Source organism: Lissotriton vulgaris, chromosome 9 (genome assembly GCF_964263255.1).
Source record: "Lissotriton vulgaris chromosome 9, aLisVul1.2, whole genome shotgun sequence".
NCBI lineage: Eukaryota > Metazoa > Chordata > Amphibia > Caudata > Salamandridae > Lissotriton > Lissotriton vulgaris.
The window spans coordinates 1,145,192,230-1,145,217,246 of record NC_141697.1 but is presented as its reverse complement, the minus strand read 5'-3'; the positions used below and the strand labels follow the sequence as shown (position 1 = coordinate 1,145,217,246).

Here is a 25,017-nt window from a genome sequence, read left to right as displayed (position 1 = left end):
AGTACAAAGTAGAAGGAGGAAGGTAAAACGTTTGGGGTGACCCTACAGAGGATGCCATTTCCAGCATCCTTCACATTTATTTATTTATGGAGATCTGTCTCTATTCCTCCCACTGCTGATGTGTGCGCCGCCTGCTTCTGATGCACTGTATTCCACAGCATAGTGCAGGCAGTGAAATGTTCTGCACGGAATGGTATGCAGCAGACTAGTGAAAACACACGTGAGTGGAATTCACAAATATTTGCGTGTCACATTCCAGTTGAGTATGGTTGTTGATTAAGTCCTCTCAAGAGCACGAGTACAGTCGGTATAAAGGGTAGAATTGAGAAACAGGGGCGGCCTTAGGCATGTGCAAGCTGTGCACCTGCACAGGGCCACCAAACCCCAGGGGCCACCACGCCAGGCCTGCGGCACTTATAAATGGTGCACGGGCCTCGGCCGGGCCCCTGAGGCTCTTAAGAAATGGTGCAGGTCCCTGACCAGGGCCCCTAAGGCTCTTAATAAATGGTGCGGGGCCCCGGCCGGGGCCCCTGACGCTCTTAAGAAATGGTGCGGGCCCTGGCCGGGGCCCCTGAGGCTCTTAAGAAATGGTGCGGGCCCCGGCCGGGGCCTCTACCTACGATCCCTGCCCAGGGCTGCCATGAGCCTAGAGCCGCCCCTGTGAGAAACTACACATCTACAATTGGCAGGAGTGTAAAGTTCCCTGACTGTAACAAATATTTTCCTAGTTAAGTAAAAAAAAAAAGTTAAAGTGCTAATGCACTTTTTCTAAGGATTTGTTTATATGTAAATTTACACGTGTTGCATTTACGCGCACAAAACTTATTTTGCATGTGAGAAGTTTGCCATCGCTAAAGAAGTTCAGAACTATAACGTGGAAACTGATCCCCTGCGTATTCCTGAAAATTTTTTTTGTATGAATTAGCAAACTAGATACTTTTTTACTTGGTAGTAAAGCTACGGCAAAATTTTTTGAAGAAAGTGTGGAGGAGGAGTCCTTCCTTCATGTCACATGGGGCCCGATGTAGGTATAAGTGATTTTCCGATTTTAAAATACCGAGGCGGGCCGAATCGGTATTCTGAAATCGGAAAACGAGATGTAGCAAAAAAACGGCGAAAAAATACCGATTCGGTCGGCATCGGTAATGTGAATCGGTACGTTCCGAATCGGGACGGATCGAATCGGAAAGTACCGAATCGGCTACCACCGAATCGTAATTAGCCGAATCGGCTACCAACGAATCGGAAATAGCCGAATCGGTAAAATCCGATTCGGCAATTAACGAATCGTAGCTATGAAAACACACCCATGGCCAAAAAGCCCATAGGAATGCATTGAAGAAACCGAATCGGTATATTCCCATTCGGCTAATACCGAATCGGATTTTTCCGAATCGGTATTATCCGAATCGGTAAAAGCCGATTCGGCAAAAGCCGATTCAGCCAATGAGGTGGCTCCCCCTCCCCCACCCAAACAGGGAGTGGCAACCCTGGCAGGTGCAGCTAATTAAGAACTTTCTGGAGAGCCAGCCTGAGCTGAACACTCACAGTTAGCAGCAGTGGGAGTAGGAGGTTGTGAACTGTTCTGCAAAAGATGGCAAACCAGGATGAGAGCCAGAAGTCCTCCCAGAAGAGGAAGCCTAAGTTCAGCGCCACCGAGCTGCAGGTGTTGGTTGAGGAGGTGGTGAGGGTGCACCGGCAGCTATTTGGAAAGCTGTCCCTGAATGTTCCAGACAGCACCAAGAGGAGGATCTGGAGCGAAATCGCCCAAAAGGTGAATGCTGTGGGTGTCACCCCCAGGACCCTGGATGAGCTGAAGAAGCGTTTTTATGACATCCGCAGCCTCACCAAGCGTAAGATGGCAGACATCCAGAGGCAGGCTGGAGTCACAGGTGGAGGCAGGAACCCGGCGCCACCACTCACGGACCTCGAGGAAATGGTGTCCACCACCATTGAGAGGGAGAGCGTAACTGGAATTGGGACCCTGGACAGCTCAGCAAGAGCTACAGCTACAGGTAAGAAGCATGCGCATCATGACACACCCTACCAGACACCTCCCCATTAGACACAATGCATAGGCAAACCCCAGCACAGTACTGTAACCAACATACAAGAGACAAGCATCATGGTACATGTAGTCAGCAGAAGTTAGCAAACTATGGCAGTGCAGAATCACAAGACAGGAAACAGTGGAACACATTCTAAGGAGATGCAAGGACATGTGGAATGCTTTAATTGTACTGACTGTAATACATCGGCACTCAATTTACAAATGCTTCTTTGTACCTAGGGGCACCATCAGGCGGACAAACAATGTCAACAGAGGCAGCAGCACCATCTGACACTGCACTCGCAGGGCCGAGCACCAGCCAGGCTGCCGAGGAGGAGGAGGACGTAAACACCATAGGGCTTGGTATGGAGGGAGACCTGGTGATAGACTTTGAAGCACTGCACTCCCCACAAATGCCCAGCACACCCCCCTTGCAGTTCTCCCCAGAGAACTCCCCGACAAGGGACCTCCTTCCACCTACACCAGCTCCTGCCACGACCATGGCTTTGGCACCAGTACAACCTGTCCTGGGAGCAGGGGCTCAGGGCCCGGCCAGCACCACACCCCCACCAGTGGCACCCCAGCCCACTCAGCAGGCCGGCAGCAGCAGTACCCGGCGCCGTGCCATCCCCACCACTGCAGCACCAGCACGGGAGGGCAGTGTCTTCCTGGGCCTTGAGGGAAAGATGGTCAAGATACAAAGGCAGCAGGCGAAATCCATGATGGCCTGCCAACGCCAGCTCCTGCAGCACAACCTGCAGATGGGAGAAATGGTAAAAGGATTTCAGGCCTTCGTGGATTCAAACAAGGAGGTGGCAGCAGGTTTAGGCAGGCTAACCACTTCCATAACCCAGTTGTGTGGCAGAATGGAGGAGCAGGAGCTGGTGCGCAGGCGGGATGCCCGGGTGCAGAACCGCTCCATGAGCCGCCTTGCTGCGGCAACGGCACAACTCAGCCAGCGCAGCGCAAACATGGAGTCTAGCCTCACTCAAAATACGGCAGAGCTCACAAGGGGAATGGCCCGCATCACGACTGCAATGGAGGCCATGATCATCTCTAACACTGCCACAAATCCTGCCCTGGACCTGGGGGATGCTGGGGACAGCAGCAGCCGCAGCAGCCCGGCCAGCGCTGCGTCTGAGCCATGCAGGAGCACCAGGCGCTCCGCAGATGCCGCTGGTCATTCAGAGGGGGCGGAGGGACACCCCAGTAGGGCTGCCAAGCGGTCAAAGAAATAGCCTTGCAAGGGCGGGTGAGGCAACCTGCACCTTGGACTTTTGTTTTCTTTGCCATTACACCATTTTTTTGTTGCACATCAGTGCAGTAACTGTGTTGCAACAGTATTAAAAATTGTTTTTTCACAACAACCATTTAGCTGTCTTTGCATCTGTACTCACTCAGAAATAGTTTTCAGTAATCTCCTCACGTCTGTATCTGCCATCACTTGGCGTACACACCCCAGCTGGCTGTGTCAGTGGCACAGCTTCGTCGTCATCATGGTCCTCGTAGTCAGACAACTCCACCTCAGTGCCCTTCTTCACCGCAAGGTTGTGTAACATTGCACATACAGCTATGATCTTGCAGCAGGTGATGGGGGTATACTGCCTTGCACCTCCACTCTTGTGCAGGCATCTGAATCTACTTTTCCAGATGCCAAAGGTCCGTTCGACAGCATTCCTTGTGCGTATGTGGGCCCGGTTATACCTCCTTTGGCTGGGTGTGGAGGGGTTGAGGTAGGGGGTGAGTATGAATGAGCGGAGGGCATATGCACTGTCGCCTGGAAGAGAAAGGGGTAACATTACACACATGCATACCTGTATTCCACCTAGCTACTGTGTGTTATGGGGGTCTGATGATGTGTCTCACCTAGGAGGTATCCTTCACCAAATTCGCCAGCCATCAGCCGTGCATAGATGCCGCTCTGTTGGAAAATATAGGAGTCATGGGTACTGCCTGGAAATTTTGCTACCAGGTCTGTGATGGTGCACTTTGCATTGCAGATCACCTGCACGTTGATGGTGTGTGTAGACTTCCGATTGCGGTATATGTATTCTGTGTCCGCTGGTGGGCAAATCCGAATGTGCGTGCCATCTATGCAACCAATGATTTGGGGAAATTGTGCCATCTGGTAGAAGTCAGCTTTAGTTTGTAGCAGTTCTGCGTGGGTTGCAGGGAAAGAGATGTATTGGTCCATCCTGTGTATCATGGCGTCAAGGAATGTGTGGAAGAACCTTGACAGGCTGCTCTGGCTCACCCCTCCTGCCGCTGCAACTCCACTTTGATAGCTGCCAGACGCTAGCAGGTGTAGGCTGCATAGCACCTGGATGTGCGCAGGGATGGCGTGTGCCCTTGGGGTGTGGTGGTCCAAGAATGGTTTGAGATCCCTGATGAGCTCAAGTATGGTGTCAGAGTCCAGCCTGTATTCTCTGTAGGATCTCTGCCTCTGTGAGCATGAACAGGGTTATCCTCTGTCTGTAGACCTGTTCATTTCTTAGCCATTCCCTCTGTCCTTCCTGCTGTAGCCGTAGCCGCCTCGCAATGACATAAAAAGCTGCCATCATGCAAGTTGCAATGCATTTTGGGGCTGTTTATATGGGTTGGAGTTGGTTACCACCTGATTGTAATCCATGGTAAATACCGAGTGATTTCTACCGATTCTGAGCCGATTTCGGTGTTTCTGTGCCTCCCTACATCTCCCCATCTGTCGGAATCGGGGAATTTCCCGATCGGTTATTCATACGAATCGGTATGTTTTCCGATTCGGCTCATGTCCGATTCGGTCTATCTACCGATTCGGTACATGGACCGAATCGGATTCATTCCGAATCGGTGTGTCTACCGAATCGGTACATGGGCCGAATCGGATAATTTCCGAATCGGTGTCACTACCGATTCGGTACATGGACCGAATCGGTTATTTTCCGAATCGGTGTCACTACCGATTCGGTACATGGACCGAATCGGTTATTTTCCGATTCGGTGTCACTACCGAATCGGTACATTGACCGAATCGGTGTTTGCATCCGATTCGGTGTGTTACCGATTCGTTACATATCCGATTTTCGGTATGTACGTATCGGATTCTTTCCCATTCGGTACTCATTCCGAATCGGTTTTCACTCCGATTATGATTTTTTTTTGTTCCCTACATCTCGATGGCTGTTTACCGATCGGTAAGGGCCAAAAATCGGTATTTTCGGCCGTTACCGATCGGTAACGGCCTACCTACATCTAGCCCCAAGTGCTCCAGAGGGATTCGGAAAATATGAATTACTGACTAATTTGATGAATACCTTCTCTGAAATACATTTAAAGCATATGTTTTTTTGTCAAGTTTTTGGGAAGTATGTTGTAAAAGTCATCATTCGTCTAAATTTGCTTAATGTTTTTGATAGTGAACCTCCGAAAACTTTTGTTTATTTCAATTTCCAACAGGGATCGCTGTCCTACAACATACAAAAATAACCACCCACCAACAGCTATTCTTTTCACTTTCATGGTTGTTTCTCCAGTTTATAGGGACTGCAGCACTGAGATGATTTTAGTTCGAAAGTAAGAAAACCCTTCTCAATTGTAATCCCTAAGCGGGAGAAAACAGGAGTTCTGCTCAAATGGGATTATAAATTGTTCAGAACACTTTACAAAACTCCACCAGGTAAAAAGGGGTAAAGAATATGCGGTGACACAAAGTATGAGAGTTTATGTCCTTGTAGCAGTGAACACATTTGAATACTTTTCTTCAGTACATATATCTTTGATTCCATTTTGTAAACAAAAGTCATAAAATCCAAAGTATATTATTTTTCCTTTCATTATCAACGAATTTTGTCTTCCTAACATTGTTTATAACTACATTCTGAAATCTTTTAATTTAGTTTTTATTATTTTGCAGAGTGCCTCTGGAGATTTGATGATGAGAAACATTCAACTCCAGCACAGCGGAGACTACGAGTGTGTGGTGCAGACTGCAGTAGACAAGGTCTCATCAGCTGCTCGGCTTATTGTAAGAGGTACATTTTATGTTGGTATCAACTTTCCAATTACAAATGGGGGAGGGGTGGTGGGAATATTGCACTGCTAATTGCAGGGAGCTGGGACATTTTGGTAATGTAAATGGATCATTTCATTCAAGAGATATGTATTTCATTGACCTTGTCTGAAATGCACATCTGGCATGTAGTTCACAAAAACATCTTGCAGGCCTGTAAACCTATAAGAAGTGAGACACTCAAGACACTGAGGGGCATATTACCAACGTTTAGCGATATTTATCGCTAACGATGCTTAGCAACGAATTTGTTAACGCTAAGCATTGCCGGAAATGATCGCAGACATAACTTGCTATTAGCAAGGTTTATCTCAGAAGTGATAAAAATCCTCGCGCTAACTGCCAACATTTCTCCTATTATTTTTCTCTGGAACGCCCCCTTTGCATCTCATTAGAGATGCAAGGGAAAGCGTAGAGAAAAAGGGTGCTAACATGCGAATTTGCGTGTTAGCACCCTGTTGCTGATAGGGAGATAATTTTATCTCCGCTTTCTTGGCTTTTAAAGGCAAAAAAGCGGAGATAAATCCCTTGGTAATATGCCCCTGATTTTTTAATGACTCAATGCAGGGAGCATTGGTAGCTTACGTCAAACGCAGAGAGGGAATATAGATATAATTGAGATTGTTTTATGGAGAGAAAAGATTCCTCCTTGCTATTCTTTGGCGATCTCAGTTTAGCGTTCCCTCACCATGTACTGGAATAGACAGGGACAGTCAATGCGAATGGACAAGTTCATATAAAAACTACAGTGCTTTTTACATGCAAACTAATTTACATATTAATACACATGCCACATTTGATAATGATTATGCCATCCTCTTTTTTTTTGGTATCTCATTATTTTTATTGCTATTGCAAAGTGAATAATTAACATACATGCAATATATTTCTAGAAAAACAAAAAACAGACACATTCATATACCATATTACAGTAAGCCTTAACATTCGGCTTCTTAAGCATTCATATCACTCCAATAAAAGAAACGTAAGAACTGAAGAGGGAACAAATTATAAGGAAGAGATATGTAGTACATAACAATCGTGTTCTAACTAATTATTTAAGGATGAGCTAGCCCCACAAAATTAAATCGAACTGCCAACTTTGTTGTCATCCATCCATAAGTTTGTATCGCTTCTTCCTCGACAACCCCTATCCCCCCAGCATTATGCCCAATTGGGTAATCATGAACAGAAAAATCTAGCCTAGATGTCAATCTCTCATACTTATTCCCCAAAATAATTAAATCTAATATGTCACCTCATAAGATGGTCTAATTGCTTCTGAGTAATCATACATCACACTCCTATGTAGGATCCCAAAGACTATTTATAAAGTCAGTAGAGTTCCAAACCCTATTATTATTTTGTTTCTGTTTATTTAATTAGGGATTAAACATCATTCATACAATTGACAATATAAGCATTTCTGAGTAGTTTCAAATTACTACATTAGCCATATGTTATTTAACATTGCATTTTTATAAATCAGGCATCTAAATCGCAACCTGAAACATTGTGGGAGGAACAACATATAACACAGAGAACTTTGAGATGCATAGTAAAGGGGAGGGAAAAACGGGAGGGGGGAAAACAGGTATGAAGGATACAATTGATGTGAATGGTAATGGTGTTGTGTAGGATATCAATGCAGAGACTATATGTACCATAAACTGAGAGGGGAGCCCTGGTAAGATAACATTACAGAGCAGTAAGGCCTATTATCCATAGTGGCAGAAAGAGGACCAGGGCTACGGGAATTGGCAAATATCATTTGGACATGATGTGGGAGGTTGAAGTGTGGAATATATCTCACTTTGCATGTCGCAATATGTCATGCTCCAGAGAAATGCCTCCTTAGTGGGATGGATCTGGCTGCCCCAGTGCAATGCAATTTCCCTTTTGGCTAACAATATGGCAATAGCTATGAATCAGAGTTAGCATACCAAGATGTTGGAGACATTTCCCTGTAGGGCCAGCATTTAGGATGGCTCAAGAGTTTTGGATACCATGAGTGATGGTGCTTGGAACACTGATATCCAAAATGTGGTGACCACGGGGCAGGTCCAAGTCATGTGTGCGAAGTCTGCTCCAGGTGAATGTCATTTGCGGCATTGCGAGGATCTGGAGGCATCCCACTTGGCATCTCCAGAGGGGTGATGTAAGATCTATGAAAGAATCAGAAATGGAGGAGCTTGTGGCCATGGTTAGGAGATACAAGTTTTAATTGTATACAGCTGTGTGGCCAGTCCTTCTCCGAGATTGGGTGTCCCAAGTCTTCCTGCCAGCGGCAGCGAGCCCCCCTATCATGAACATGTTTTAAAGCTATGCATGAGTGGTAGAGTTTTGTGATCAGGTGGGAGCCGTCTAGGTCTGCTATTTGTGTGGGAGGGGGAAATTCCATATGTGATAAAGGGTAGGAGGTCATTACAGTACGCAAAGTACTTTGCAGCCTAGTAAAGAAAAATCTGTCCATGTATGATAGCTCTGTGGAGCTGGAGAAAGGATGTGTTTGTCAGAGGGATGGGAATATTTACAAATAGATTTAGAAAGCACGGAAGGACATTCATCTTGATGAGGGCCATGCATTCAGCCATGGAGAGTGGGAGTCGGATACATGGCCCACCTGAGTAGCGACCTTATCCTTGGCGGGCCATAGTTGAGGCGGATAATCTGGTTGTTATTTCTGTGGAGCGTAATCCCAAAGTATTTTGTGGGATCCACAGTCCAAATGATTGTAATGCCCACTTGTTGGGGGTTTTGTGGAGTTCGTCAAGGGAACAAGTTCAGATTTCTCCCAGTTGATACGTAGGCCAGACATATCTCCGGACTGGGCGATTTCCTCCACTCTAGGATTTAGAATCTCAGAGGGGTGTCCTATAAACAGCAAAATATTGTCTACATATATGGATATTAAAAGAGGGCCGGACTGGAACCACAAGCCATGATACAAGTGTTTTTCCTGAAGATGTTGGATCAGGGGAACCATGGCTATGATGAATATTAATGGTGATAGCGGGAACCCAACCCTAGACAAAGGATCCTAGAGAGAGCTGTTTACCTGTAGATGGTCCTTGGTGCGGAATACAAGAGCGAGACTAACAGATTAAAGCCGTTGGGTATACTGAGCTTACAGAGTGTTGCGTGAAGGAAGAGCCTCTCGAGCAAATCAAATCTCTTCTCTGCGTCCAGAAGGGCAACTGCCGCAGGCATCATGGGAGACAGCCTGGGCCCAATTATGATGCTGTCAGAAAAGGCTCTGACCGTCGGTCAGCGTCTTTCTGACAGTAACGTAATGTGCTGGTCGGATTCCTTTCCGCCAGTCTCATTACAATAGAAGTGGTCAAAAAGAAATCCGACCCGTCATTCAGATTGGCTTCCAATGGGTTCAGAGAGCCCGTCAGCCAGTTGGAATGCTGTCAGTAATCCCAAGGGTGGCTCTTTCCGCCTGAGGGATTATGATGTTGGATTTCAACAGCGTTTCTGTGCCAGCCTTTCTGACACAGAAAGGCTGTCTGAACTCGACTTGGGGGGCCCTCAGTAGGGCCCCCATGGATGCACCCTATATTATAATGGGAGCATGCATTCCAGCCAGAATACATGCTCCCATTTTAAAGTGTAAGCATGTGACCGAACAGTGACATTCTAATTAGGAAACCACCTGACATCGTAATGAGGCCCTCTGTTCAGAACTGAAAATACCGTCCGCAGGGTAAGTGCGGTTGATCTATTCGGTATGAAACCTGTCTGGATCAGCGAGGGGATTTGATCTAAGAGGAGGAACAGCCTGTTAACCATTGCCTTGGCTAATATCTTGTTGTCAAAGTTAAGGATGATAGGGCTCTATAGAAGGCAAATCTGGTAGGATCCTTTCCAGGCTTCAGTAACTGTGTGATTGTGGCCTCATGCATTGTGGTGGGGAGTAAACCATTATCGAAGGATTCCGCGTACACTTCCAGTAAGTGAGGTATCAGCATCTGTTTAAATTTTTTGAAGAAAGTGCCAGATAAGCCGTCTCGGCCAGGGGCCTTCGCGTCATCGAGCGAGTCTATTGCCTGGGTAAGTTCTTCAGCCAAGAAGGATTCACTAAGAAAAAGGGGCCTGTCCGGTGGTGAGCCAGACTGTTGCCACCACTTCAAGATAGGCCAGGCGGGTAGTTGAGTCAGGTGGGCAGCCTGGAGGTATGTAGGGATTTGTAATGCTAGACTGGCTCACTTTTTATGTCGGCATTATCTGATAAATTAGTGCCATCTTCCAAACAAAGGGTCATGATGTGTCCTGCTCTCTGAGCCAATGTCTGCCCAGGGTGCTTCCACTCCCCATATCTTCACGCTGCATCATATTAACCTTGCAATGTGGCGTACCTTTCAGCCTGTTCATTGAACTCTATAAGGTGAGTCGCTAGTTTGTGTAGTGTGGTTGAAGTGGGGTTTGGGTCGTTGGCTCCGTCAATAGTCACCAATTCTTTCTCTAACCGGGCCAGGCTACCCCACAGTGCTCGCAACATGCCTGCCTGACTACTTGGATATGCAAATACCTCAGATGTATGCCTTGAAGGCATCCTATAAAATGGCATTCTGAGAAAACGATCCCAAGTTGAGTTTGAAGTATTCAAATGTAGTGTTGTGGAGTTCCAAAGGGAATACCTCATCCAGCAGCGCCACCGCAGGAAGCCAACATCTATGCTCCCACCCCTAGGTGTAAGGGATTGTGACCTGTAAGAGCACTGGGGGATGACCTGAAAGGGTACGCTGCAGCATCCCCATGGGCTGTAACCACTGATAGTAGGTTGCGGATAGAAACCAATAGTCAATGCGTGTCATAACCCAGTGCGGAACAGAGTGGAAAGTGTAACCTGGGATACCAGGGTAGCGTGGGCATCAAACTCAGAGCCAATGAGTCCTATAGGTCTCGGACAGTACGTAGAGATTAAGGTTTATCGCGCGGGCTAGTGTCCGAAGTGTCCTGAATGGGATCCAGCCATAGATTCAGGTCTCCGCAGACAAATAAGGCATCCAAATCAAATTATTTCATGAGGGAGGAGACCATGCTAAAAAAGGACAGGTCATCAGTGTTTGGAGCATAAATATTTAAAAACAAAGTTTCCCCGGCAATCTAGCATTGTTTCTGCCACCTGCAAAAATCAGCCCTGGTTGTCCCCAATGGTAGTTTGGTGAGTAAATGGGAGACAGTGATGTATAAGTATACAAACCCCCTGGAGTATGTGCTGTACCCTGCGAAGTATCTTTGAGATCCCAGAATGAAGCAAACAGGAGTCAGGCCTGTGAGTGGAGGTGGGGTTCCATGAGGGAAGCAATCTTAATGTGGTGCCTGTGCAGATTGGACAGTAATAACTTAGATTTTACCGGGTTGTTGAGTCCCCGGATGTTCCATGTCAGTAGTCTTGTCTCAACTGCCAGTCTAGTGGTTCCCATCTCTTATGCAGTAGAATAGTGCGGACTCTGCATTGAATAGAAGTCCAGAAGTAATCTAAGGGAGAAAGGTATGAACACGGGAAAAGGCTGAAGGGTGGGGAGACATATTACAAAAAGAAGCCTAACTGAACCCAAGGTAGCCAGCCTCATCCCATACTAGGCAGGGATAGCCTGGTGGATTCCCATTACCCATGATCCAGAAACCAAAACCCATCAAGGTGAGAGACAGAATCATCCATGGGAGGCGGCAACACCTCGGGCCCAATGCCCATACTGTATGGATCATATTAATCAGATGAGTTTGTCGAAGGCAGTGGAACTATAACATTATTAATAAAAGGTGAAACATAAATAACAGGAACAACCCCAATAAATCGGATCATAGTTCACATCACAGTGATAGAAATTGCTGAATAGTGTTGAAAGGACAATAGCTAATTAGGAGGAAAAAGTTAATGCTGGTCGTTAGCGGTCCTTCCGATGATGGGTGGTCTGAGATGGAGCGGTGATTAGAGGAACCGCTGTCCTTCAGTAGTTTGCAGAAGGCAAGAACATCTGCAGGTGTGTCGAAAAACTTGGACTTATCCTCTACCATCACCCAACGTCTCGCCGGGTCAGCATGCCATATTTAAGGACCAGCTTCCTGACCTGCGCCCCATGCTTCAATTAATTTTAGTCTTGCCTCCTGTACCGGGATCATGACGTTGGGATACATGGGGAGCGTGGTGCCCTGGTATTACAGGGGAGAGTTCTTGTGGGCCAGTCAAAGGATAGTGTCACAGTCCCTATAGTTAAAAATGTGGGCCACTATGGGACTCGCCGGGGCCCCCGGCAGTGGGCAAGGACCCACAGATCTTTGGGCCCTCTCGACTATGAAGGTTGTGAAAAAATGCTGGGTCCCAAACAAATCAGAAAGAAGATTTTTCACAAACAGTTCATGGCATCCCATATTGGCCGATTCCACTAGGCCAAGGATTCGTATTTTTTTCTCCGGGGTCTTGCCTCTAGATCTTCATTTTTAATAGCCACTGCCTTCAGGAGACATTTTGTTTTTTTCATCCGCTGGCCTTCGCGGTGGTCTGGTCCTCGTGGGTGGACACCTGCTCATCTACCGCATCCAGCCGAGCACCATGCCCATCCAGTCATTCCCCATTGTGGATTAACCTGGCAGCTGAAGTGTAAAATTGATACTTGAAGGGTCAAATCTTGCATTGATGGCACTGAACTGTGATCTAAGCTAGGCCATAATGACTACTTAACCTTCAAGGGGGGGGAGGGAGTTATCCTTCCCCCTGCTGCCATCCACATCAAGCGCATGTCCTGAGCAGTTGGCCGCACCAGGCCTGTCGAAGGTAAGTCATCTCTGCTTGGGGTCCCCATGGCCCATGGCCCGCCCACGCCCCAGTCGGGGTGCAACAGGGATGGCAGAGCAGCAATTGAGGAGGGGGCAACATGTGGCGTCCAAGTGAAGGTGTGGAAAATTTTGAAGTGGGTGCCCCACAAGCAGTTGGGCAGGGATGGCCGGCTCCCAGATGCAGCCCAGTTCACGGTCAAAAGTGTGGTTTATAGCTCCCAGAATACAGCAAAAGAACCCTTCAAGTGTAATCAGGTGGGGAGGGGGCTCCCTCCATAGTTGTGTGCCCAAGGAGACCAATAGAAGAAAAGAAATAGGAGCGTTAAAGTGCCCCCACTAATCACCCACCGACACAGTGGAAGAGACGCTGCCTGGATGGAGGGGGGAGGGGCCGTGTTGCCGCAAGCCTCAACTGTAATCATAAAGAAGGCTCCTGCCCAGACCATGGTAGATGCACAATGGCGGTCATTCAGTGCCCCTATTTGCACTGTGTGCCCTCATCGGGTTAGGTATGTCCAGGAGACATTCGTCTAAAGATGCAAGCCAAGTCCTTCATGTACTGTGAGTCCTGTGGAAAAATTGAATTTCCACCACTGGTGGCAAGTCCGCAAATCCTGCACCATTAGTAGTGGGGGAAGCCAGGCTGCCTCAAAGGTGGGCTAGGCTGCCTCCCTGCCCAATAGAGCCTGGCCATTTGGGCCGTGCTAGCAGCGTCCTGTGGGCTGAGTCGCCGTGCTTGGCACCCATGCCCCAGTGATGCCGAGCCTTGCAGGGATAGGGTCTTGGCAGTGGGTGGCAGGCTTCACGGGCACTACAGCAGCGGTGGGGGCAGGCCGGTCTTCCTGGTTTTCATCTGCCAACAGCGCTCTGGGAAGAGGGAGGGAGGGTCCAGTCAGAGACCACATCCACGGCCTCAGAATTACCTGCAGCACCTGCCGCCGCAGGGTCTCTAAAGCAGGCTGGGCCTCCTCCTTATCCAGTATTTTCCAGCAGGCAAGAGCAGCTGATGCAATGCCTTAGGAGCCCAGTCAATAAATGAAAGGTTTCTAACTTGATGATGTGAAGGGGAGTAAAAATGGGTTTTGATCACCTACACTACCTTTCCATTTAGGGCGGCAGGCTCCGGAGCTCCAGTACTGTGTGACCATGTTGGCCGACGGCCAGGACACACCCCAGAGTTCTAAACCTTAAAAGTACTGTTTCACTCTTTTGTGAATCGCCTCTTCCTCCCTGTCATTTTGGGGAGGTTTTTCTTCAAAACTCCCCTCTCCTTCAGTAGTGATTCACTGTTTAAAAAAATCGGGTCTCTAGTTGGCAGAGGTTTACACCCTGTCCAAGTATAGACCAAAATCCTAGTCAGGGTAAGCCAGATACACAACCTAAATGAACCTATGCTCACACTCTGGTAGCTTGGCATAGAACAGTCAGGCTTAACTTTAGAGGCAATGTGCAAAGTATTTTGGCAACATTTTAATTACAGTAACACAGGGAAAACATAACAAAAATACTCAACAACAAATCACAAAAATAGGGAATATTTATGTGAGTAAAACAAGACCCAAATGACAAAAATCCAATAAGTAGTGATATTAATTTGTAAAGAAAAAACTTCAATATAGTGCTTATAAGCAAATAGCATTTAGGAGTTACTTGAGATTGTGCTGGACCAGGGTAAATCTAAAGTTCAAGTGACCATGATGGAAGACGGCCGGGATACAGGAGCCACACCAGGCCTACTGAAAAAGTACCTTGGATGGAGCAAGCGTTGGTGTCGAAGTCTCAATGCATCAGTTCCAATTCACGCAGTTGTGCCAATGCCCCATCATCTAGATTCACAGTCAGATCCCGCGGCATCATCGAACCCTTTATCCTGCATCTTCATTGAACCTCACAGTCAGGCCCATATTGGCGTGAAACCCTCCATGATGAAGGCACTACGTTGGAGTCAAACAACGCAGTCGGCTCTGTGCCGTCATCGAGCCACATAGGGAGGTCCTCAACAGAGCTCTGGGTTGAAGGGCACTGCATCATTTCTGATTTGTACAAAGTCTGTACTGAATCAGTGTTTGGGGAAAAACAGCTGCAGAGCCCATTTTCAAGGCACAGGACGGGATTGGCAAATTTTGGTTGGCCAGGACTCACAGTTTGCAGAGTCCAGCATTTGAAGCAGATTTGAAGGAAGTCTTTGATCACCCTAAGACTTCAAAACAGAAGGGAAGCCAGCAAGTCTTTGGAGAACTTGGACTGAAGGATGCAGAGAGCAGATTCAGTGTTTCACACTTCCAGGCAAAAGGCAGCAGGCAGCAGGCAGCAGGCAGCAGGCCAGCACAGCAAAGCAGGTAGCAGGCCAAGACATTAAATCAGTTAGCAAAGTGGCGGTCCCACCTACAACTCAGCAGCTCTTGGCAGAATGTCCTTGGTTCCAATACCATTTTGATTTGGTTGTGTCAGGGGTCTAGTAATTATACCCAGATGTGCCTTTGAATTGGGGGAGACTTCAAAGAGGCCTTTGAAGATTACAAGGGCCCTGCCTTTCCTGCCATGGCACCAGACTCAGTAAAGAGGCACATTAAGTTCTTTCTGTGGGGACAGGCACAGCCCTATTCAAGTGCAAGTGTCAGCTCCTCCCTCCCAAACTACCTCTGCAAGGCCCATCAAACTGGTAATGTATTATCAGTATGCAAATGTCACACCCCAGCTCGCTGTGTGTGTGACTGCCTAGAAAAAATGCACAAAGCCTAGCTGTCACCCAACTCAGTTGGGTAGTCAGAGAAAGGCAGAGGCATAGGATGGTTAAAGTAAGAGAATGACACCTTCCTAAAAGTGAAATTTTCAGACTTACAAATTTAAAATTTTACTTCACCCTGAGTAGTGATTTTAAATTGTAAGTCTAGATGCACCAAACACTAAATCTCGATCTCTTCCCAATTGAAAATTACACTTAAAGGGGGTTTTAAGGCAATCCCAATGTTGTCCTATGAGAGAGATAGGCCTTACAGTAGTGAAAACTAAATTAAATAGTGGATCACTACCAGGACATGTAAAATTCTGAAGTAAATTTCCTACCTTGTAAATACACTGCACATTTCCCATAGGCCTACCTTTTATGATGATTTATATGTATTAAAAAGGAAGGGTTGGGCCTGGCAAGTAGGTTAACTTGTCAGGTAGAAATGGCAATTAAAAGCTGCATACACAGGCCCTGCAGTGGCAAGCCTGAGAATGTTTAAAGGGTTATTGAAATGGGTGCCACAGTCAGTGCTGCAGGTCCGCCAGTAGCATTTCATTTACAGGCCCTGGGTCCATATTGTGCCCTTTACTAGGGACTTATAATTTAAGTAAATATGCCAATTGTGGTTAAGCCAATGTTACCATTTTTTGAGTACAGTGCATATGTAGTTTAGCACTGATTAGCAGTAAGAAAGTGGCCAAAATGCTTAAAGCCAGCAAAAACAAAGTCAGCAAAACAGAAGGTCAGAAGGCAAAAATTCATGGGAAGCCATGCCAAGGATGGAAGGTCTAACACAAAGTATGCCAAGTAATATCCTGTTGGATCTTCCCTGGTAATGTTGGAGACTGCACATATTCATGGAGACAGAGATAAGGTGCATTGACCAGAAAAAGCATATCTAATTATCTAATGAACTCATGGACTGGTTAGAAGCTGCCACATTCATAGCACCATTGATTTAGCTTGAAGATACATTCAGATTAGAGCAACAGACGGTCCAAAGGAAAGATCTGCAATCCTTGTTCTAGAGGGTCACTTTCAGTTTCATGTTATGCTCTTTGGACTTAGAATATCACCTTCACCGCTAAGCCAGCGAGGATAGAAGCAATACTGGAAGGAACATCTCTCCTCAGAGAACTGGACAACCCAGCATACAACAGGATGTGATATGTGTAAGATGATAGTGGCTGGCCTCTTGGCATCAGCTGTACAGCTTCCGTGTTTTCCACCCATTAAAACGAGACTTTCTAGCTACCCAGGATTTGTATTGAGAGGTTTGTAAGCTGCTGAAATACTAACCCATATCATATTATCTTTCTTGATATTACTCTTCAGTTTTTATCTTAACACAATAATTAGGATTTGTGCTACCAGTGTTGCATATATTATGTTCTATGTTGGTTTATATTAAAGTCTCAATATAACACTAGTGCAGATCTCTTCTGTGTGCTGGTTTAGGAGTAATGATGAGGGGGGCTGATCCTTATATCACAGGAATGACCAGTTGCAGTTCCAACTGGATCCTTCTTCAGGTATAGTATGCAAGGGTTTGTGGTATAACTGTCTGTTTTCTATTTGCAGTATGATAGGATGATATACATTTACTACCTGGCAGCAAATAAATATCTCCTGGATGTGATCAATACTTCTTGGTAGCATGCCACGCTTTTATCATTTTTATGCTTATTTGATGCTATACTGTCTACCCTGCAGTATCTAATAGAACATTATTTAACAAAGAATGGTCTCTTTGTTCTTTGTGGCCAAAGGTTGTCCTAGAAAAGCAAATGCTTCACATACTGTTTCAAAAGCCTGAGAAACCAAGGTGTAATGCATGATATTTAAACTATGATAATAATTTTATTGTATGTTTTAGGTCCCCCTGGCCCACCAAAAGATGTAAAAGTGATTGAAATAACAGGCAGTACAGCTACAGTGTCTTGGCGTGCAGCCATGGATAACCACAGCCCAGTCACATCATATGTCATCCAGGCACGAACCCTCTATTCAGTGGGCTGGCAGGCAGTAGCAACAGGTAAATGAATAATATTCTCTATTGCTAGCTTGCTTACTATATCAACTACTACCATTTACTTAGTAAGATTATTTAGTTTTATTTTTTGTTTTTAGTTCCGGAAGTAATCAGTGGAAAAGCACTGTTAGCCACAGCTGTGGACCTGAGCCCATGGGTTGAATATGAATTTCGTGTAGTTGCTAGTAACAAAATGGGAAATGGAATACCAAGTGTTCCTTCAGAGAAAATAAGGACAGAAGAAGCAGGTCAGTGCGCTTTTGTAATTACATATTTGTATCATAAAAGACACAGTCACAATGATTAATCTTCGAATATAGTTTTAAACTAACTATGCAAATTAAAGCTTTGAACTAAGCTGAAGAATACCGTATTATCTAATGAACAACATAACAGCCCATACACAAACCTCTTATTATGCCCTTCAGAATGTACCCCACTTCGTAGAGCCCACAATTTTAAAGTGTGCACATCTTCTGGCCACCAACATTGGGGCAGATTTATGTCGGACTTGCGGCACTTTTGCGCCGCCGTTGCGTCACTTCTGTGACGCAGCGGTGGCGTAAACCCTGCGCCACGTTGCGACATACTTACATCGTGACGCATCTATGAAGATGCGTCACGGTGTAAGGCCCTGCGCCACGTTAAACCTGCGTCAGGTTTCATGTGGGCGTTTCCACACAGGGGGGGCGTTCCGTCGCAGGAACGCCCCTGAAAAGTAACTCAGTGAAATCTACAAGATTTCATTGAGTCACTTTCCCAACACTGATGCTTCAAAATCCTGCGCCTGCTTGAAGCAGGCGTAAGGTTTGACGCACCACGTTAGAGATAGGGCAAGTTTTAATAGTGCTGGAGTTGCGTGCCGCATGCAACACAACTTCAGCACTGAGCCAACTTTACGCCCTAGATGCGACACGCATCTGTTTATTCCTGCGCCATGGTGCGCCGCATTGTAAATGCGGCGCATCATGGGTGGCACAAGGATAAACCTGCGTGCCGTATCTTTCCTGGCGCATCTCTGCCGATTTGCAGATATGCGTCAGGCAACATAAATCTGCCCCATTGTATATTGTGTTTGAGTAGCATTTAGGAGAGCAATGCAAATTACAAAACGATGGTGGTTTGGGTTATGCAGCACAATCTAAGGAGGTTGCTATTGATGTTGTGTGGCTCTTGTACGATGAAAGACAAAAGTAAGTTCGTCTTTTCATGTGCTTTTTTGTCCCATATATAGTATTAGACCAATTATAAATTCTCAACTGAATGATGGGGTTAATGTTCTGTGGACATCCATTGTCATTTTTCTCATCTGCATTTGACATGTTCTGTGTTGGCCTTTTCATTTAGTGTCTGTTGGAGGACAGTGTCAGGGAACTGGCACCATGCAGGATTCTATCTCTTTTTCATGCTGTATCTAGATGTTTTCTATTTCTTTTTCCCCTGTTCCTATTCCTGCACCTCAAAACAGCTGAACCTGTTTAATATTTAGGTTTCACTCTTGGAAATTTAGAACACATTGCATTGGAGCATTATCGACTTTCCTCACATTTTCATTCTAGTTTCCATCGGTGCAAATTTGGGAGCTTATATGTGACATTTTATACTGTATCAAACTTAAATATGACATTGGGGTCTATATTCTTCTCCTTTAAGCACATGCCCTTATCCTGAATCTTCACTGACAAATCTGAGATTTATCCTAGATGCAAAGCTATTCTTAGATTGATCATATTTTCTTTCATCTTAACTTAAAGCCTCTCAGACAAATTTGCCTTTTTCTTTATGATATTTATGGTATTAATATAGTCACTATTAGACCTGTCAGTCTTAGACTTGTCTCCCCCAAAACATTTTGCCTTCCATTTTTGAGGATCTAATTTTTGCTGGCCTTCGCACTCTGTTCACTTTACCACTGCTAGCAACAGATGGATTACCCTAGACGCCGTACAACTAAACTAACGGATGAATACATCTCAAAACTAATAAGGTTGCAACAAAATCTCGATCTACAGATAGTAAGTGGACAAACCCTTGACTGGTATGTAAGAAAAATCGAGGAGGTTGTCCAAATACTCTGCAAAGGATTAAGAGGTGGTAATGGGGGAAATAACAAAACCAAAGTCAGCGATAGAAAAATAGGTAAACTAACAGGTTGGTTTACAAAGGAATGTCTGGAAAAGAAAAGAGAAGTTAGGAGAATGGCCCGCCGGTTTGCCCGAAATGGGAATCAGGCCAGTGGAAAGGACTTAGTCGCCCTAAAAAGAGAGTATAATATGTTAACAAGGAGGGTAAAAAGAGAATTCAAAGAAGGATGTTGGGCAAAACTTCTAGAGACGATTGAAACAAGGAACTTACGCCAGTTCTGGCAACTAGTGAATTCAGCAGCAGAAGGCCACAAAGGGGCAATGAACTGCATTGTTGAGGAGGCGGCCTGGGAGGAATATTTACAGGACCTGTATAGCGCAAAAACAGATCAGGAAGAGAACCTGTACACAGATTGGAGCGGTCTGGTAGTAGGTATGAAACCTGAGTTTTCTGTCGATGAGGTTAGGAAAACGATAAAGAGTTTAAACCTTACGAGAGCAGCAGGCCCTGATAACCTCCCGGCAGTGATAATCAAAACACAACCAGACTGGTGGGCAAAATTTTTTGCGGACATGTTTCAAATAATCCTAGAAACCGGGAGACTCCCCGATACCTGGAAAGGGGCCATAATACGGCCCATACATAAGAAAGGGGATATGCTTAGTCCTAAAAATTATAGGCTAATCAATTTACTTGACATTGGGGAGAAGATCTTCGCCAAAATAGTACTTGGCAAATTAAAAAACTGGGTAGAGATAAATCTAATTATCCCAGTGGAGCAGGGAGGATTCAAGGAAGGCCATTCCACAATGGACCACTGTTATGCCCTTTGGGCGCTGGCCCGGAAGTCGATAGAGCAAAGGGGAAACTTGTTTTGTTGTTTTGTCGACTTCCGGGCAGCCTTTGACTCAGTGGATCGCGGGAAACTTTGGGAGTGCCTGATTAAATATAATATCCCAACTGACCTACTAGCGATACTAAAAGAATTGCATAGAGGAAATTGGGCTCAAGTAGTAAAAGATACACAGGGGGCACTCACAAGGAAAATAGCAATAGACAATGGACTCCGACAGGGCTGCGTGTTAGCTCCTCTACTCTTTTCAATCTTTCTAGCAGACTTGCCGGTAACATTGGAGGTGGAGAAGAGTGCTAGCCCCAGAATGAGTGGTAAGAAAGTAGCATGCTTAATGTATGCAGACGATCTCGTTATTACTGACCAGACACAGCTAGGGCTACAGAGGAAATTAAATGCTTTTAACGATTACTGCAAGAGTAAACTGCTAATAGTAAATATGGACAAAACAAAGGTTATGTGCTTTGGTAAAAAGACAAAGACCTTTTGCTGGTATCTAGATAAAACTAAATTAGAAACAGTAAAAGAATATAAATATCTGGGCCTATGGTTCGAATCATCCTTAAAATGGAACAAACATGTAGAAAACCAAAATGCAAAAGCTTCTTCCTCTATTTGTGGCTTGAAAAAATTTAATAAAACCTACGGAGATATGTCACATAAACCCATGATAAAAGCTTTCTCAGCCATGGTCCCCCCACAAGCACTCTATGGGGCAGAGGTCCTATTCCTTAGTGGTAAAGGGGATTGGAATCGGGAGGAAGGTAAAGCGGTAAAAACGCTACTGTCCTTGCCAAAGTCAGCCATGCTACAGGCAATTAGACTCGAAACAGGACTGATAGGGTGGAATACCCAGACCAGAATGGCTGTGGCTAGATTTTGGAAACGGCAATCTCTAGAGGAAGCGCAAAAGGTGTCACACTGGTGTAGTGGGGAAATACAACATAGCAATCTAAGATGGGCAGCTGAGGCAAAAAAGAAGATAAAAGAGACAATTTGTTGACTAGATGTGGGTACAACCCAAAACCCCTTAGAAGCAGTCTTTACAAAAGTGACACTAAGACAAAAAGGAAGGGAGTACTCGAGGTCACAGGACCTAGGTTATTTAAGAAACAAAAAATCAGTAAAAAACATGATAGAAGTGTGGGAAACCGATATAGGATATCCATACCTAGAAGCACTCCCGAACTATGGATTTAGGTGGGATATATTAAAAATGAGAATTGGCATTATTCCCTGGAGAGTGGAGGAGAAAGTCACGGCAGAAATGATGTACCCAGATGGTTTTTGCAAGTGCGGTATGGGGTCTAAGTGTGAGATAATGCACATTCTTTTTGACTGTCTCAGGTATGTTGAAGTGAGAAAACGGATTCTGCGACCTATATTCATAAAATATAACACAAGAGTGAGAGCCCAAGCAATCAATTTAGTGCTAAGAATGGAATATTTAGAAATAGCTATAGCTTTGGGTTATTACCTGAAAGAAATTAATCAAATAGTCAGGGGAAAGCTCAAAGAAGTGTAGTGAGAAACCCCAGTCACCCTGTATACAATAAATGAAGAAGAGTAACTCAGGCAGGATAAGTCCAATGGGTTTTAATACCTTTTAATCTCCCTATAGCAATGGTGGACTGATGAAGATAATGAACAGCCCTGACTTTAAAAGACTAAGATAATTCGGATTTTAAGTAGAATGTTCTGTATGTTTTATGCTTTTTTTTTTTTTTTAAAGATTTTAACAAAAGTTGTACACTGTTTTATTAATAACTAATTATGTACATTATCCTGAATTCTATTCGATTTGGTTTTAAAGACTAAGGTCTAAATAAAACAGAGTTTTTCTCTCTCTCTCTCTCTCTCACTGCTAGCAAGTGCTAGAGTGCATGTGCTAACTCATCAAAACATGGTAACACTGGGTTATCCCCAATTGTCATATTTAATTTACTTTTAAGTTCCTAGTAAAGTGGAACTACATGTATCCAGGGCCTGCAAATTAAATGCTACTAGTGGGCCTGCAGCACTAACTGTACCACCTACTTTAGTAGCCCTTTAAACATGTCTCAGACCTGCCATTGCAGCCTGTGTGTACAGTTTTAAACTGCCATTTCGACCTGGCAAAATATACCTTTTCAAGTAATCAATTGTGGAGGGAGAAGGAAGACGTGATCCATTCAGCTTCCTTTAATTCTTAGATACAAAAGATCAAGAGGGGAAGGATCACTTGTCCTGCATAACCTGGGTATGCAGCTCGCGTACCGATATGTCCCAAATAAAAAACCCTCATACATGTGTTTGATCTGCGAAAAAGCGGTATATCTTGATTCTCCGCTCATTGGTCACGTGTTTGCATAATCATAGGGTTAGTAGTTATGCATCCTCCAGCCGGAGGTGTTACCCCTGGTTAAAAGCAGTAGTGATCAGTGATGTGTAGGGTATTTCAAGTTGAAAAACCTCGTACAGCCAGAAGTGAACCTTTATTTGGTCTGGATTCGAGATAGAGTTAAAACGTTTGCAACGTGTGTTAGGGAGTGGTTAGGGCTCCTACACACTGTAGTTAGTGATTAAAAGAGGTCAACATGTTTCAGCCCGTTGCAGCCTGAAAGGTCAAGTAGGCTTTCTTCAGGACCAAAGTGAAGGGTGTATTGAGACCGAGGGCGTCTCAGTGAGTGTGGTCTCCAGTAAAAGAATTTTCTATTTATTTGGAGAAGTGAGAGGAATAGTCTATGTTCAAATTCGAAGCAAATGCTTTTTCAGGCCCCTTTGCATCTTCCATGATTAAATGAATATGAGTTGCACATCCCAGTCATAGGCTCTGAGAAGTTCATCCATTTCTGATAGTGTAGCATCCTGTGGCATGATAGAATGCTTCGATGTCTATAGTTATCAGCAAATCAGTTGAGCTATTATATGTTACATATTTTAAAATATTCAGTATGTCCTTCATATTGTTTACAAAGGAAGGGGTTTTCTGAACATATTGACTTAAGGATTTTGTCCTGAATTAGGATTTTGTCTTATGTTAGTATTTTGTCCTAAATTAGGATTTTGTCTTAAATTAGGATTTTGTCTTAAGTTAAATTTAAGTTTAACTTAAGTTTGTCTTAAGTTTAATGTAAACCAAAATCTTAGCTTAAACCAAAATCCTAATTTAAGACAAAATCCGAATTTTGGACAAAATCCTAACTTAAGACAAAATCCTAACTCAAGACTGCCTTCTGTGAAAACCAAAAGCAGTAAGTTTAGGATTAAGTTAGTTCTTTGAATCGGCCCCTTGGTTTTTTCAATCCTCTAAATGTGGCATCAGATAAGCACCTGTTATCTTCTCAAATCGAGGCTATTTTACCAGCTTTAACTAGGAAATAGCATGGCGTGTTAACTGGCATCATCAATGGGTACAACTGTAAAGCTCGCTTGAAGGCAGAAATAAAACCACAACCTTATTAGCATGTCTTCACTTACCTAGCAGTTTAAGCATCTTGCAGCATCAACCATTCTTTTTTATCAAGACTGGCATCCAATGTATTGCTTACCAAAGATTATGATGTTCTTCTGATAGACTCATCCCCTGCTTTGTCGAAAGGCAGAAATTAGAGAAAAAAGCATTTAATTGGAGTCTGGGGTTTGACACTCACTTTTGCTGTACAGCGTTGATTCTTAGAATCCTGCTGACTTTTAATATCTTCTAATATTGTTCCCTAAACCATAATCTAGATCTTGCCCGTCCAGGATATTGGAAAAGCAATGTTAAGCTACCTGGGGATGTCTCTACACTCTATAATTTCTATCATTACTAGCAACGCAGAAGCAATTTGAATATTAATGAGATGAGTGTATCATTTTACTTCCATGAATGAGATGCATTGAACCATTTGAAATTTGATATGTGAAGAATGGCCGATTTTATATCAAAATTAAAATTAAATTGTATTTCTTTTCTTCAGTGCCAGAGATGGCCCCATCCGAAGTAAATGGCGGAGGTGGCAGCAAGTCAGAATTAATTATAACATGGGATGTAAGTTTCTTATTTGGATATGCCTTCAGAAATAATAAAAGTATGTCAATGAAGAACATCATTTTTTTCTCTATTTTATTGCTGTTACTAGGTATAAGAAAATATTTTATTATGTCTTGAGCATGAATTGCACTGCTGTGGAGGCAACGATTGCTGGTCAGTAGGAAAAAGAAATGTAGCGAGAGTCGGAGCGAGATGTGTAGCATTTGATATTCTGCGCCCCTCCTCTCTTGGGGCTGCAATAGTTTGGCAGGTCTATCAATACGCAAAGAACATGAAAGCCCAGTGATTTGAGGCCAAATGGAAATGCTCACCCAATTCTACTTGCCTGTCACATGAATGCTTTGGTCTATCAGAATGGAGAGCATCCATAGAAATCTGCCAGTGAATCCAGCAAAGTAGCGTTAGCTGAGCCAGGTA

General features: G+C 44.6%; 1 protein-coding gene across 1 annotated transcript in view; it reads left to right on the top strand.

The window, feature by feature from the left end:
- The window catches only part of LOC147692934 (contactin-3-like), an 830,755-nt gene that overhangs the window by 736,149 nt on the left and 69,589 nt on the right, over positions 1 to 25,017 (top strand). Inside the window, exons 14-17 of the mRNA XM_086939195.1 lie at positions 5,943 to 6,060; positions 17,492 to 17,650; positions 17,746 to 17,895; positions 24,527 to 24,597. Coding sequence (XP_086795321.1) covers positions 5,943 to 6,060; positions 17,492 to 17,650; positions 17,746 to 17,895; positions 24,527 to 24,597 — 498 coding nt within the window. The remainder of the gene's footprint in view (positions 1 to 5,942; positions 6,061 to 17,491; positions 17,651 to 17,745; positions 17,896 to 24,526; positions 24,598 to 25,017) is intronic.